Source organism: Melospiza georgiana, chromosome 1 (assembly GCF_028018845.1).
Source record: "Melospiza georgiana isolate bMelGeo1 chromosome 1, bMelGeo1.pri, whole genome shotgun sequence".
NCBI classification, from domain to species: Eukaryota; Metazoa; Chordata; class Aves; order Passeriformes; family Passerellidae; genus Melospiza; species Melospiza georgiana.
The window spans coordinates 16,819,765-16,833,719 of NC_080430.1; the positions used below are offsets into that span (position 1 = coordinate 16,819,765).

Consider the following 13,955-nt stretch of genomic DNA (forward strand, 5'->3'; position numbering starts at 1 on the left):
AGGGTAAACATAAATTTTAACCTATCAAATGAGCCTTGGGAAAAGTGTGGAATACAATAATTCATCAGTGCTGGCTTTCCCAGGAGTCACTGGGCACACTGATCTAAGCTTGACCAGTCTGTGGGGGTTTAGATTTGTGTGACAGCTTGCCTTGATCTGATCTGACTATGGAGAGAGCCCCACACTTTGTGAAGAGAACAGAGGTTCTGCCACCAAAGGTGCGTGAGGTTCAAGGTAACCACAGTGCCTGGAGAGAACAGCTCTGCTGCAACTTTGGCACCTCAAGGTTGGTAAAATGCTGCTTCTCATGTTGTAGAGAGAGGGTCAGGAGTGGAGCGCCCATCAGCACTTGCTCTGGGGTGAGTCCTCAACTGAGGCTGCTTGGTGAGATTCAGCATGCTCCACTGTTTTTCCATTCCCTTCACCACCATTTCCAGAGGTTATCCAGCCCCAGAGCCATTTCCTAATTGCCTCAGAGATTAAATCTAGGGATGTGTTGTGTGATGGTCAAACAAGTGAACACTTTCCATTTTGAGAGTGCAATTCTTTGATTATTTTCATGGAGCGATCTCACCAAAATAGTCTTATAGTTTTTAATATTTTATAGTTGAAATATACTTTGCAATTCTTGTGAAGGTACCTCAAATATTAAAAGCTTAAAATTATCAAAATCTTTAATTAGAAGTTGGAGGCAGAGCAGATAGATTACAAAAGATGAAGAAAAAGCAAAATATTGGGTAAGACTCACAATTTTGCAGGTTTTTTTATATGATTGATAACATTTTGTCATCTATGTTCTTTCTCTGGGGACTGAAGAGCCAGACATGAGTAGCCTGCATTTCTTCCAGGCTGAGCTAAGCCATTAAGGCTGTAGTTATACTAGCAGTGTCTAATGTCTCTATATAAAAATAGATATGAATCATTGATATACTAAATAGCCAAAGGAGAGAGATGGTCCTCCCCCATCCAGCTCTCAGCATATCCACATGGATGATAATGCTGTCCAAAGGACAACGTGTGAGGAAGGGGCCACAGAGCAGGACTCAGGGATTTGGCTTTGCAGCAGCCCACAGGGATTTCGGGCTGCAGTGTTGAATAGAGTGGCTGAATCCACTTTTTGGGGAACATCTCTATTCTTTATGAATGGAGTCCGGACAAAAAAATGTACAAATTTATGTGACTTAGATGGCACTTTCATGGCATGTGAAGTGAACCCCACTTTTGCTTTGAGTCGCGTCAAGTTGGTTTGACTGACAAGATGTCAAGGACAGCATAAGGAAAGGTCTTTGTCTATCTCACTGAGGTCATCCCCAATCAAAAAAAAAAAAAAGTACTACTTATTTCCTTTGCTAAAGGCTGTTCAGACACAAGGGAGCTGCTTGGATGCTGTGGTAGTGCAAACTGGTATATGCTGTCAGAGGTTTGGTATAGCAGAAAAGGATTTTTGGCAAGAAAAAGAGGGCCTGTTCTTTGAAATTATGGATTTTCAGACTTCATTGTGCTAACATGCTTCAAGAGCAGTTATTAGCCAGAGCTTTGCAAATTATTAGTGATGGTTTTATTTTAACCTAGCTTTGAGTTTCTTTGACATAAATTATTTGTTTGAAAAAACCATAAAATCTGAACAGAATAAGAAAATATGTGTGATTCAGGAAAAATCTTCAGCAAAGTTAAAGAATGGGCAGCTGTTTCCTCCTGGATTTTATGTTTTAGTTTTGCTACTGCTTTTATATACCATGGGCAAGATGCTTTCTTTGAGAGCTGGCTAAACACCAGTAAAAAATATTTGCAAATACTCCTTCAAATAAACGCTGGAATTGGAATGTGTGTCACCGTTCACACCTACTTCCCTCAGAAGTTTGTACAAGCAATTTTTTTGTTCATAGGAAATATTTTCCAACAGCAAAAGAAACGGACAGATGCTTGAGAGAGGTGTATTTATAGCCAGGTTTGCTCTGGCCATGATGTTCTCTATTACTTGCCGTTTCCATTTCTATACCTACTGATCTATTCAGTCCTAAACATCATCTTGAAAATTGTCTCTAATTAGAAAAAGCAATGAAGCAGGGCTGAGGAATTCTTCATAGTGAAGTACAGTGTGAAGAAGGAGATTTTTGTGTAATCCAGTACCTCTTTATGGATCAAATGTTTCTTTTTTCCTTGGTTCCTTCCTCTGCATAGGCTGGTCTTCCCCTTCTTGAATCCCATTCAAGCATGGTTCTAGGAAATATTAAGAGACACTGATTTAAGCTGTGCAATTTTTGAACAACACTTAAATCTTGGTCACCTGGGAACATTTATTTATAAAGCTGTTTTTCAAAAGGATAGAGGCCTGCTAGATCAAACAGGCAAACAGCTGATCTCTGAAATTGCAGCTGGTCTCCCTGTGGCTCTTTATTGGAACTGTGGTCTCCATCAGTCACCTCCAAGTGCTGGGCCGTGCAGCTGAGCTGAATTATTGCCTGTAGGAGGCAATGGGCTGCTGGCTGTGGTGGGCAAGGTTGCTCCTAAGGGAAGGGCTACCAAGGGTTATTCCACTGGATCTCTGTTTAAAGAAGATCAACTTTTAATTAATAATCTGATGGAAATCTAGCAGCAAGGTTGATTTTATTTGGGAATCTGGCCTCACAAAGATGTACATTACTTTTTGAGATTGATGTTGTGTTTAGAGGCTTTTTGGGTCTTGTAGCCATTAGTGCTCATGCCATTGCTGTTTCTTTGGTTTGACCTGTTTTCCATAGGAATTGCAGTTGGGCATCAGCTTCTTGCTCCTCTATAATGTATTTCTGTGTCAGGATGGCAAACCCACTGAATAAAGCTTATACATTTCTGTAAATATTTCTGGCTTCTCTGGGACGTGAGGACTCACTGAATGAACAAATATGACTCTTGATGAGGAAGTGTAGTTTATGCCTGTGATGCAATTTCATGTCTGAGGGCTGTTGACCAGGTGTGTTTGTTACTTGTGTCCCTCTCAGCTGCCTCTGTGACTGAGGCACTGCCTGGGCAAGGGGAGCGCTGAATCCCACACACATCAAGTGTCCTATTTTTAGTGCATACTAGAAGGCATTCACTGAAAGGCAATGAAGCTGATTTTTATTTTTAGGTTTTGCAATTCCTTATGTCCTTGGTATTCAAAACATAAATATGTTTTGAAGAGCTCCTCTATTGCCCTGCAAGATGTGGGTGAACCTTCAGGAACAGCTACACCTTCAGTGTAGCTTTCTCCAGGAAGATGCCTGCATAAAGCTGGTCCTTTATATGTGTCAAAGCAAAGATTTTCTTTTAGATCTGGTAGCAAATTTGGAATAAATCTTGGGTTATTTTTCAATATGCCTATTCCCTGAACATGCTTGTTTTTAAAACTATTAAAATAAAATAGACTTTTCTTTTCCTGTTTTCAGAAAATCTGGAGAATGGACCAAATAAGTGTGAAAGGTGAGTAAGGGACTTCACAGTTTTCCAAAACTATTGTTGCTATTACAGTTTTCCTGACGCCATGTAGCTATGTAAGATGTGTGTGTAAATATTTATTATTGCTTGAATCTAGTGCAGCTAACAGAAGGGGACCCAGCAAAGACGAGACGTACTGGAAGGAGATCAACGCAGCCATGGCCCTAACGAACCTTGCCCAGGGGAAGGACAAACTGCAGGGAACCACCAGCTGCATCATTCAGAAATCATCACATATATCAGAAGTAAAGACTGTTAAAGTGCCATTAGTTCAGCAGTTTTAAGGGGTGGGTCCTCTTTCTTTTTCACGTCAAACAGACATTTCCCTCACAGGATTTGTTTTCGGCAAAATGCGGTTCACAGACAGGGGGAAAATGTGGAAAATAGGTCCCCTTTTACAGAATGGTCAGTTAAAAAAATTGAGGTCCCTTCTGACTCAGATGTTTTCATTGTATTAAATGAAATGTTCAACTGCTTCTATAAAAGGCATGTAAATTATAAAAACCCTGTTTTTATCAAAACATTAACTTATTTTATGTTAATCGAAGTGCGCATAAGATGTTTGCATTGCTATTACAGTAAGTGCCTTGCTTTGAAAAAATAAGCTATAACGTGGGCATAGTACAACAGTGGTATGCCTCAAAATGACAATGCCATAATGCTTAAACTTTGTATATTATTCCAAGTGGGCTTAAGCAGCCGAGGGCTAAACACATTACTGCTGAAGGCCCTGGAGATTCGTGCTTATTTGACTTGTACAAATTGATGAGTCTTAATGAAATTGTTACATCATTCTCACTCTCTTTTTTTTTTAATCAACAGTGTTATAAAAATTGTACAGTACGTTTTGTCAAAGTGACGATAAGGTTGTTATGCATGTTTCCTACCTGTATATGCAGTATATTAAAATACCAAAACCATTCCTTTGAAAAGTGCAATACTCTAGAACACACAAATTTAGGAAATAAGTTAATTGTTCAGATTATTTTGAACTTATACATATGCTGTGTTGCTCATTAAAGATTTCTAGTTGAGAAGGTTTTAGTCAGACTAGTTGTAAATTCAAGTTGAATTTCTATAATTTTAAAGCTTTACTGGTGACTTACTGAAATTTTGATAGAAGTAAAATTGGTTTCTTCTTGTACAAAACTAAATCTATGGTGCCATTCAGAAATGTTTCCATGGTGGAACTTATTACTTTAATGTGGTTTAAACATTTTTATTTTGTATGTACTGCATAAATGACGACAGTTGATTGACATTTAACATTTCAGTAAGAAAAGCCTGTAATACAAACTATCAAAGCCCAAACAAGAATTAAAGAAGGAACTGAAACATTGAAAAATCTCAGCATTTAAGGCAGGAAGGTTTTAAGAAGATACTAAACCACGTATTAAATGTCATGTCTCTAAAATTGACTGCTATTGAGTGTAATAACTGTCATAAAACCAGGTTTATTTTAAAACTTTATCTGGAGGTGTACAAGTTATTCTTAAGTCATATAACAATAGTCTAATGAGGTTTACAGTGCTTGAATAAACAGTGGCAAAGCCAAAACCAATTTATAGAGAATCTGTTACAGAAAACTGGAAAAGAGCTGATTGTTGCTAGGATTTGGATTTTTTTTCCTGTGGGTATCCTGTTGGGTTTTTTCCTACTTATCCCTTTCCTTGCTTCTCTTTCTGGTGAGCCATCAATGAACAAGACAAGACTTCAGTTCTGCTCCTGCTGAGTTTAATGGCAGAACTCCCACATCAATGGAAGCAGGACTATGCTAATGATGTAACTAACTTGCAAATAGAAGCTGTTTGAGTTGCACTAAAATAGTCAAGACACATTGCAAATATCAGCCTTGGTGTGACTTCTTAGGAAACTTCTTGATGTAACATAACGTTGTTGGTTTTATTTAGTGTACAATGAAAATTATTTGATATGAAAATATTTTGTACATATATATTTTTACTTTGTTTTCTAAATTGCTGATTTGCATTGACTTAAAGTGCCAAGCAAGAAATGTATGTTGTGACTGTATGAACAGTTGAAGTATGTTTTACTGACTTGCATCATTATATGTCTAAGATTCCATGACATTAATTTTTAATACTTTACTGGATTTTGGCATAATAATGTGAGTTTATAACTAATAGCAGAGAGTTAATACTTCACTTTTGTTCATACTATTATAAGTTATTCTGGTATTAAATATTTTGTGACAATAAATTCATGGTTTTGACAAACTCTTCTGTTAGGAATATTCAGTGTTTTTGTCTGTATAAACAACAAAATTTGTCATGTAGAAAGGGTACTTCTGGGGACTCCTCTGAAGTAAAACTGGAGAAGGCAAGCCATTGTATAAACAACTAGTTAATGGTTCTCTTTTCCAATGATCAAAGCACAAGAATAATCTGTAAAACACATCAAGTGGGTTTTAAATTTAAGGAATACTTGGCCTAATTTCTTGTTACTGTTTCCTTTAATTTATTTTTTTTTCTACTGCTGCTTTAGAGTTTTCTGAAAACACAAATTCTGATGAATTATGTGTGTGTCTTTTTTAAATAACGAAAGTCATGACCAGTGCTGAGCCAACAGCTAATGAAAACTCAGTAATTATTTATGATATTGGAAAAACAAACATTATTACTATTGCTCTTCTTTGTTTCAACATATGTAACCATTTTAGTAAAATAAATAACTGCAAACAACATCTTGCTGGTTTGAATTAAATATTCATTTATCTGTCCTTAGGCATTTGCATTTCTGGTTTCCTGTAATAGTCAGGGTTTCCCTGTTCTGGGACACAAGCCTGTGATGGGCAAGGACGAAACAGAAAAGTTGTTCTGATCCATACACCTCGTGGTACATAGTTGTGTCAAGTAGTTTAGCTCCTACCCAATGAAAATGCCTGCAACAAGGTTTGAGTAATGACTGCTAATGACAACGTGGCCTGATGCTGATAAATCCTCCACACTGGAGGAGTGCAGGGGGAGGCCATAGCTACTCACGGACCTGAGTCCCTGGAGAAGGTCCATCAGCTGGGGAAAAGCTTTGGTCATTGTGGTTTTTTGGGAGCACAGGCTACATTTGCCTACATTACCCTGTGTGGATGTTTGGCTGGGGAACCAGGCGGAGAAGGAGATGAAGTCAGCCCATCCAGGAGCTCAGTGCTCATAGCAGAGAGCCCAGTGCAAGTGATCTCTTAACTTTTGTGCTTTGGCAAAGCTGCTCCACTTGTGTGGGAGGGGTGATAGCTCAGATTTGGTGGGCAATCATCACTTTCAGGTTTTATGTCCTGCTGATTTGTGATAAAAATGTACTTCTGCAACACCTCTGGCCACCCAACATGTCAGTGGAGATCTGGGTATTCAGCTGATACGTGAGTTCCTGAGGGAGTATCTACAGCCTGACTTTTGCTGTTGGGAATGTGTAAAAACACCCACATCTTAATGATGCTGAGCTACTTGGCACCTACTTTGTACCCGAGTCTGACATGAAGACACCAACTCAATCTGCTCCCACCTACTCTGTCACATCATTTGCCAGAGCTGAGCACTCCAAATTCTTATAAACCACTGAGTAAGGGGAGCTCCAATTTTCAATTCAGTAGTTAGAATATTTCTCAGGTTCAGGATTGCAGACTCTCCTAGCACCACAGAACTGCTGCAGCCACTGAGCTATAGTTCTCACTTGGTAGCCTCATATCCTCCACTGGTGACCAAATGCATAAATACATATGCCAGGTGAAGCATTCCACCAGGGAGACTGAGACCAAGTGCCAGGACAACACACAGACCATTTTGAGGACATTTGATAACTTGGTGGCTTATGTTTTAATTTGGAGTTTGGCAAAGGACAGCAGCTAGACCTGGATACCCACACACAAGTGTGTGAAGTGGCCACTGTACCAGGAGCTGGAAGGAGAAGATGAGGGAGGAGGTTGATAAGATGTCTGTACTGTGAAAGGAAGAATGGGTTTAGCTTTGGCTATGGGAAATTCTATGCAGGCTTAAACCACTTTCTTCATGATTTCTTTACTCACAGAGATTTTCATCATATTCCCTGGCTTTGATGAATTATGTTTTTTATCTACCTAAATTATCCATCAGTGGAGATCAACCACACCAAATGTGAGCTGCTATTACAGGAAGCAGATTTGGTTATTAAAAAAATCATAAGCTTCTGGAATTTGCTGTACTTTTAATGCTCAGAAAGTCCTTCGTTTTACCCTGTGTGTCATCCCCAGCAATGGGAGACAGTTTAGGAATTGTTCTGCATTAGTCAAAAGGGGCCCTGCACCAGGGAAAGGCCTTGGTGACTGCTCTGGGGATGCTCTGAAATGCCAGGGAACTGCCTTCTCTCCCTGATTCACCACAAAGAGTAAATGAGGAATCACTGGCATGAGGAGTCCTTCAGGGCCAGTCAGAGAGCATGCCAGTGGGGCACAATTCACCCTGCCTCCTAAGGCACTGCCAAGTAGTGGGACCGCAGCCAGCAAGCTCGGATCCTCCTTCAGGGATCTTTCCAGAGGCTTTCAGGTTCCATCATACCTCTGTATCTTTCAGTCTTGTGGAAGTCTTGGGCCATATTCCTCACAGGGCGTCTAGGGGCTGGAGGAGATGGCTTTATCTGCTGGTGAGTCCCCTGTATGGGGTTGAAGATGAGAGTAAATGATGAGTGTTTAGTCACCCAACTTTCCAATGTACAGAAAAACTTCTATAAATTGAGCTACACTAGGGCTATACAAGTCTTATGCATAATTTCTGCATTCAGAAGAACACTGAGGACCTTGGAGCAGCCCTGGAAGAGCCATGATCCTGGTACTGCCAGGAGAGAAAAACAGAAAAGCAAAGCTTGCCACTGCTCCTGGCATTGCCTCAGATGTCCTCTTGCTGTGTGGCAAAGGGAAGGGTGCAGCTGTTTCTATCATGTTTGACTTTCACAGAATCACAGAATCATGGAATAAGCTAAGCTGGAAGGGACCCATCAAGTCCAGATCCCATCCCTGCACAGCACCATTCTCTAGAATCACGCCATGTGCCCAAAAGCATTGTCCAAACACTTCTTTAACTCTGTCAGACTTCACACTGTGACCACATGACACCACCACTGTGTTGTCTTTCAGGTATTTTTCAATACCTCCCAGAATCATCTCCATAACTTCATCAGGCACTAAACTGACTGACAAGCCTGCAGTTTCTGGAGTCCTCCTTCTTGCTCTTCTTGAAAATTAGGACAACGTTCGCCAGCTTCCAATCAGCTGGGACCTCTCCAGATTCCCAGGACTGCTCAAAAACCATCGAGAGGTTTTGCAATGACACCAGCCAGCTCTTTGAGGATTCTTGAATGATTCCCACCAGATCCCATAGATTTGTAGGGATCCAGCTGGGGAGGCAAATCCTGAACAGTTTCAGGGTTGAATGGAAACTGATCATTCTTGCAATCAGGGTCCTCCAGCTCAGGGCACTGAGACCCCCTTGATCCATCGTCCGTGTTAGAGGCAAAGAATGCATTAAATGCCTCTGCCGTGTCCATGTCCCTCCCTCTCTGTGAGGTGAACATCTTCATCCTATAATGGTCCAAAGTTGTTTTTGCACTGCCTATTACCATTAATACATTTGCAAAAAAATCTTTTTAGTGTTCCCCACATTTCTGTCCAAATTCAATTATTTTCTCACACAAACAAATTTTTCTTGCTGTGAAACCCCATGTTCTGCTATGGCACCTTCAGCACACGTGTGCCTCCATGCAGTCCTTGGTGTGACCACACTTTCTTAAACCTGAGCCTGGTACTTGCAGGAAAATAGAACCTGGACTTGGCACAGACTGAGAATAGCAGATCCTCCAGTGCTGCACTACCAGCTCTGAAGTCCAGTTGGCACCGATTCAGTGGTCACAGTGACAGCTTTAAGCATGACAACCCCTGTTCTTATTCCTGTGCAACTATGAACGATCTGTGAGACTCTTGGAAAATTAGAAAGAACCTCAAAGGGTTTCAGGCTCCTAACCTAACAAATTGAAATGCTTCTGGAGGTCTGAGGGCCAAGTCATGTTTCCATGGCCAAGTGCAGGCAATAGCATGCCTACTTTGAGCCAGCTGGACAGAAATTTGGGTAGCCAAGTCTGGCATCAAACCTGAGCTGCTCTACCAAGATCCCCCAAAGAGCATGAACTGGACTTAGTATGGTGTGAATATGTCTGTGCAGCTTTGGGATCATTGATTTTTCTATGTCTTATTCAGATTATCCACAAATTTCTCTGTGCTTTGGTACAGTATTTCAAAGAGGACAATAATACAGCTTTGTGTGGCTGAGTCGATGTTTGTAGGAGGACATTGGCAGTTGGAAGCTGCTCTGGTGACATCCCTGCCCATCCTAGTTAGGTAGGGCAGGAAAGAAAGGTGAAGCATGATGCAAAGGGCCGGATTGCCTCAGAGCACTGCACTGACACACTGCAAGGCAGGCTACAGGAATCCAGCCTTGATGCCAGTTCATGTTTTACAAGCTGATTTGCAAGTGCCAGTGTGTGCTTGATTCTCATTAGCAGCAGAATTGAGACCCAAACCCACAGCTTTCACAGTGCTGGGTTGCTGAGCCAGTGTTTAGGTTTGGGCCCCATCTTGAAACTCCTCTTGTTTAACAAGAAGGGAGGCAGTTGGCTAAAATACAAGTACCTTGAGGGGGGAAAAAAATGAAGAGGAAAAAAAAAGAAGAAGTGGAAAAGAGACATGAATGCCTAATGCAACAGAAAAAAAAAAAAACCCCAAACCTCCTTAATGTTGCTGTTATGTCAGCTTGGGTTATTGGCAGTGGAAGTGGTTATTGGCAGCGGAAGTTAGACCTGGCTCAAGGCTAATATAACTTGTGCACCTGACGTTTTAAAAGGAGCTGAGATCTGGTTTCTTTATGGATGGGCTTTTTTCATTCTTGGTATTGGTCCTTTCTCCAGATTTCCTTAACTTTCCTTTCAGCCCGCTTTGGACTTAATTGTCCTTCTATCTTTCCTCCTGCCTGAAAAGTCTCCTGTTTCATGCAGACAGCAAGGGGATCCTTCAGGCCAAGGCTCGTTCTTCTGGCTTTGCAGTTCCTAGGGCCATGTAGAGCGAAAATGATACAACAAGCTGCTGCTCAATGACAAAGTTTGGTATCTCCCTTCTCACAGTCCAGCCAATGAACATATGAAGCCTCAGGGGTGTGCAATAGAGGCTCTTCAACCAACAAGCTCACCATCTATCACTTCACTCCTAACTACTACTGCTTTTGGCTATCTTAACTCCCAAAAGGACTGTCAATTTAACCATAACTACCTAAGAACTGCCAAGTCTCATTTTATGAGCTGCTTTTGAGAGTTTAGCTATTTAAGGCTGATTTTAAACAATTTTTATTGGTACTTCGTGGCATGTGTCTGATTTACAGTGCTGTAAATAACCACAAATTAGGGACATTTCTTTCTTTACAGTAAAGGCACATTATCTTGAGCATAAGAAAGATATTTTGTTGGTAAAGAACTGGAGTGCAGGCCCTTTCCTGCCACAGACTCCCTGTGTGAGGCCAGGTAAGCCTTATTCTGAGTTTGGTCCATGCAGACAAGCTGACTCTTCCCTGGGGTGCTCTAAAGACCAGGGAATGTCTTGAGATGTCCCTCAGTGCTGTGGTAGGAGACAGCAATGCTGTTTTGTAAGTGGCACACTCAGTCGGATGCCCTCAAGGAGTGATGGCTTTCAGATGTTGAGTGTAATTTCAAATTTCACCTCAGTCACGTGTCCCAGTGCAGGCATCACCTTCTGCAGCACTTCCATCTCTTCACTGACTGCAGGAAGAGACTGAGCTACTGAGACCAGATATCCAAATCTGACACAGCTAAAGTTGGGGAAGACAAACTGGACTCTCAAGAAACAAGACTTTGGGACCCACACACCAAAGACTCTCACTGGGCTCAGGCCAAAACTACTGACCTTCCTTTGCAATATCAGCTGAGGAGCCCACTGGAGCACATGGATAATGTCATCCTAGGAAGTCTGAAATGTGTCTTTAAGAAAGACTTCTTGCTGCCCAAGAATTCGTGGATGAACAAGTTCAGGTGTAAGATAAGATGTTTCATTTAGGACTGTCCCTGTGACTTGGGAATGTTCAGCAGAGCAGTCTGATTTGCCTCAGATAAACTGATGCAGGGAGGAGAATCTTCACTTTAAAGGGTTTAAAGCTCTGTTTTTGCACCTTTCAAAGAATTTTTCTCCCAGGTCTGAGACCTGGAGAATGTGCTCATAAGAATCAGAAGAAACAGAGAAGTCAGGCAGCACAAGAAAACCCTGCTGTGATTTTGGGAAAGGACATAGACACCACACTGGGGTCTTCAGTGCCATCACTGCACTGCACAAATGGGTTCAACAGTAAATTCCCTATTCACATTTGTTGCCTTCACATACAGAGAAAAAAAACTATTCATAGGGAAGAGTGAGAGTTTATAACTGAAGTACATGGCTAAATGGTTTGGGCAGCACTTAAAATGTTAATCTTAACTTTGGGAATCTTGTGAAATGGCCACAAAATATGTGGCCGGATTTTAAAATGTTCCAAGTACTCAGTGGCAGCCAGTGTAGTCATGAAAAATGGTCAGCAACATTTCAGCTAAATCTTTGTGAATTAAATGCCAGGTCAGCAAATTGGAAACATTTTGTGGAACAGGACAACTATGTTTAATTTCTTTGGATTTCTTTTAAGAAAGCTTGGAGATGATAAATCCTCAATTTATATATTTTTTTAAAATTAGTAAGTCTAGTTTTTCATATTTATTTTTTGTTGTCTTGAAATGTAAGATAATTACAGTAAAAAGGATTGAAATCAACACCAAAATAGAGATAATTGAAACTTACAAAAATATTGACGTTTCCAAATTATGTTTACTGACTTTTTAAAAATGCTCTTCTGGCTATTTCTCTTAATTTGTTTCTTTATTTACACTTTCTAACCCATTTTAAAACAACAACAACAAAAAAGTTCTACCATATCAAAAATATCTACAGGCAGGGAAAATATATTCTCCATAGTTGCACTGAAGAACTTTTAATGCTCATTGTCTTGAAAAATAGACCACTTCTGCATGGTGACCTCTGGATATAAAAGTCTGTCTCTATCACTTTGCTTGAAAGTACTGATTTTTATGCTGAATCATTCCAACCAGCACAATGCTGCTTTTACTGTAGGTCACTTTTGTATCAGTGTCCTGTTGCCTTCAAAAAGAAAGGGTTTAAGAGGAACCCTTTTTGAGGTTTTTTCTGCTGTCTGGGATATTGAAAGGAATTTGCATTCAGGTGGAAAATGAAGATAGTGAGCACAGCATTTGCTGGTATTCCTCAGCCTTGGAGAGCAGACACCCACTACAGTAATGGACAAATCTCTGTGGTGTTCATTCATGCATGCTGATTACAAATAATAGAGCAAGCAAGAGTAAGCAAGGGGGTCAGGTTGAAGAAGGCATCTCCATCACTTAAAAAGAGACTGCAACAGCAATAATAAATATATTTCTCAGTGAGAAGTGTAATGGCAGCCAGAAAACTGAGAGTGCTCCAAGTTTTGCACCAACCTTTTACTGGCAGTGAAACCACATGCAAAAAAAAAGTGAGGAAAAAGCTCAGCAAACAGCCAAGAGTGTCTCACCATGCTTCAAGACGCAGAACAAAGAAAATCTTAGTAATTTCCAGTCCTTGAAACCTTGACTGCAGTCCTGAAGCTGACGTCTGCTGGGCAGGGTGTCTGTAGGTGGGCAGCAGAAGGGTCTTCTCAAGAGCAGCCTGCCCAGACTGGTGCAACCCCATCAGGCCGTGCCCAGTGCCAAATTGGAAGAGACCCGGCTGGAAAGCCTGGTGCTTTTGTCACTTTAACTTATGTGAAGTGTTATACAGTTACAAGTTATATTTATCCACCCTCTTTTACTCTTTTATTTAAAAGCCTTTCCTTTATGGACTGAGCTCCTGGAAAATCACATCTCCCTTACTGCTATCTCAAACAAAGCTGCTTGCAACAAGTGTTTTCTGTGAAAACAACATTATAGGCACTGCTGTGTAATCCAGTCAATATCAAACCTCTTCTAAGACACGTCAATCAGATTTACCTCCAGGAACAAAAATACAAGAAGGTTGTAATCTTTTTGAGATTTCCTCATGGGTAGCTGGGGTGGGAACTATAGACATAATTTATAAAATGAAATATTCCCTGTATCTGTTTCACAAGGACCTGTAACAGCATGAGAGGAGGATTTGGTCGTACCTGGATTTACAACTTGAAATTAAATACAGGCATGTGGAAACATTATTATGTAAACAAATACTAAGCTGCTTCTTGCTGCATTCCCTCAACAGCAACAAAATAGCAGCATGGAAACCAAAGGCCAAGTGTAATTTTTTATCTTGTTCTGTGAGAATGAAAAGAAAATCTATTCCATGTAGAAGGAATCATTACTTTTTCATCTGTGAACCCTTAAATGTCACAGACCCTGGGCTGAACTCTGCT

General features: G+C 40.6%; 1 protein-coding gene across 3 annotated transcripts in view; it reads left to right on the plus strand.

Moving 5' to 3' along the window:
- Nucleotides 1-6,157, plus strand: part of MKX (mohawk homeobox) — a 50,797-nt gene extending 44,640 nt beyond the window's left edge. For 2 of the 3 annotated variants that reach the window (XM_058023986.1, XM_058023977.1), the window contains exons 6-7: nt 3,405-3,438; nt 3,551-6,157. In XM_058023986.1, the coding sequence (XP_057879969.1) occupies nt 3,405-3,438; nt 3,551-3,737 (221 nt within the window). In that variant the 3' untranslated portion in view covers nt 3,738-6,157. The remainder of the gene's footprint in view (nt 1-3,404; nt 3,439-3,550) is intronic. The other variant, XM_058023995.1, reaches the window with a different exon arrangement.
- The last annotated feature ends 7,798 nt before the right edge of the window (nt 6,158-13,955 follow it).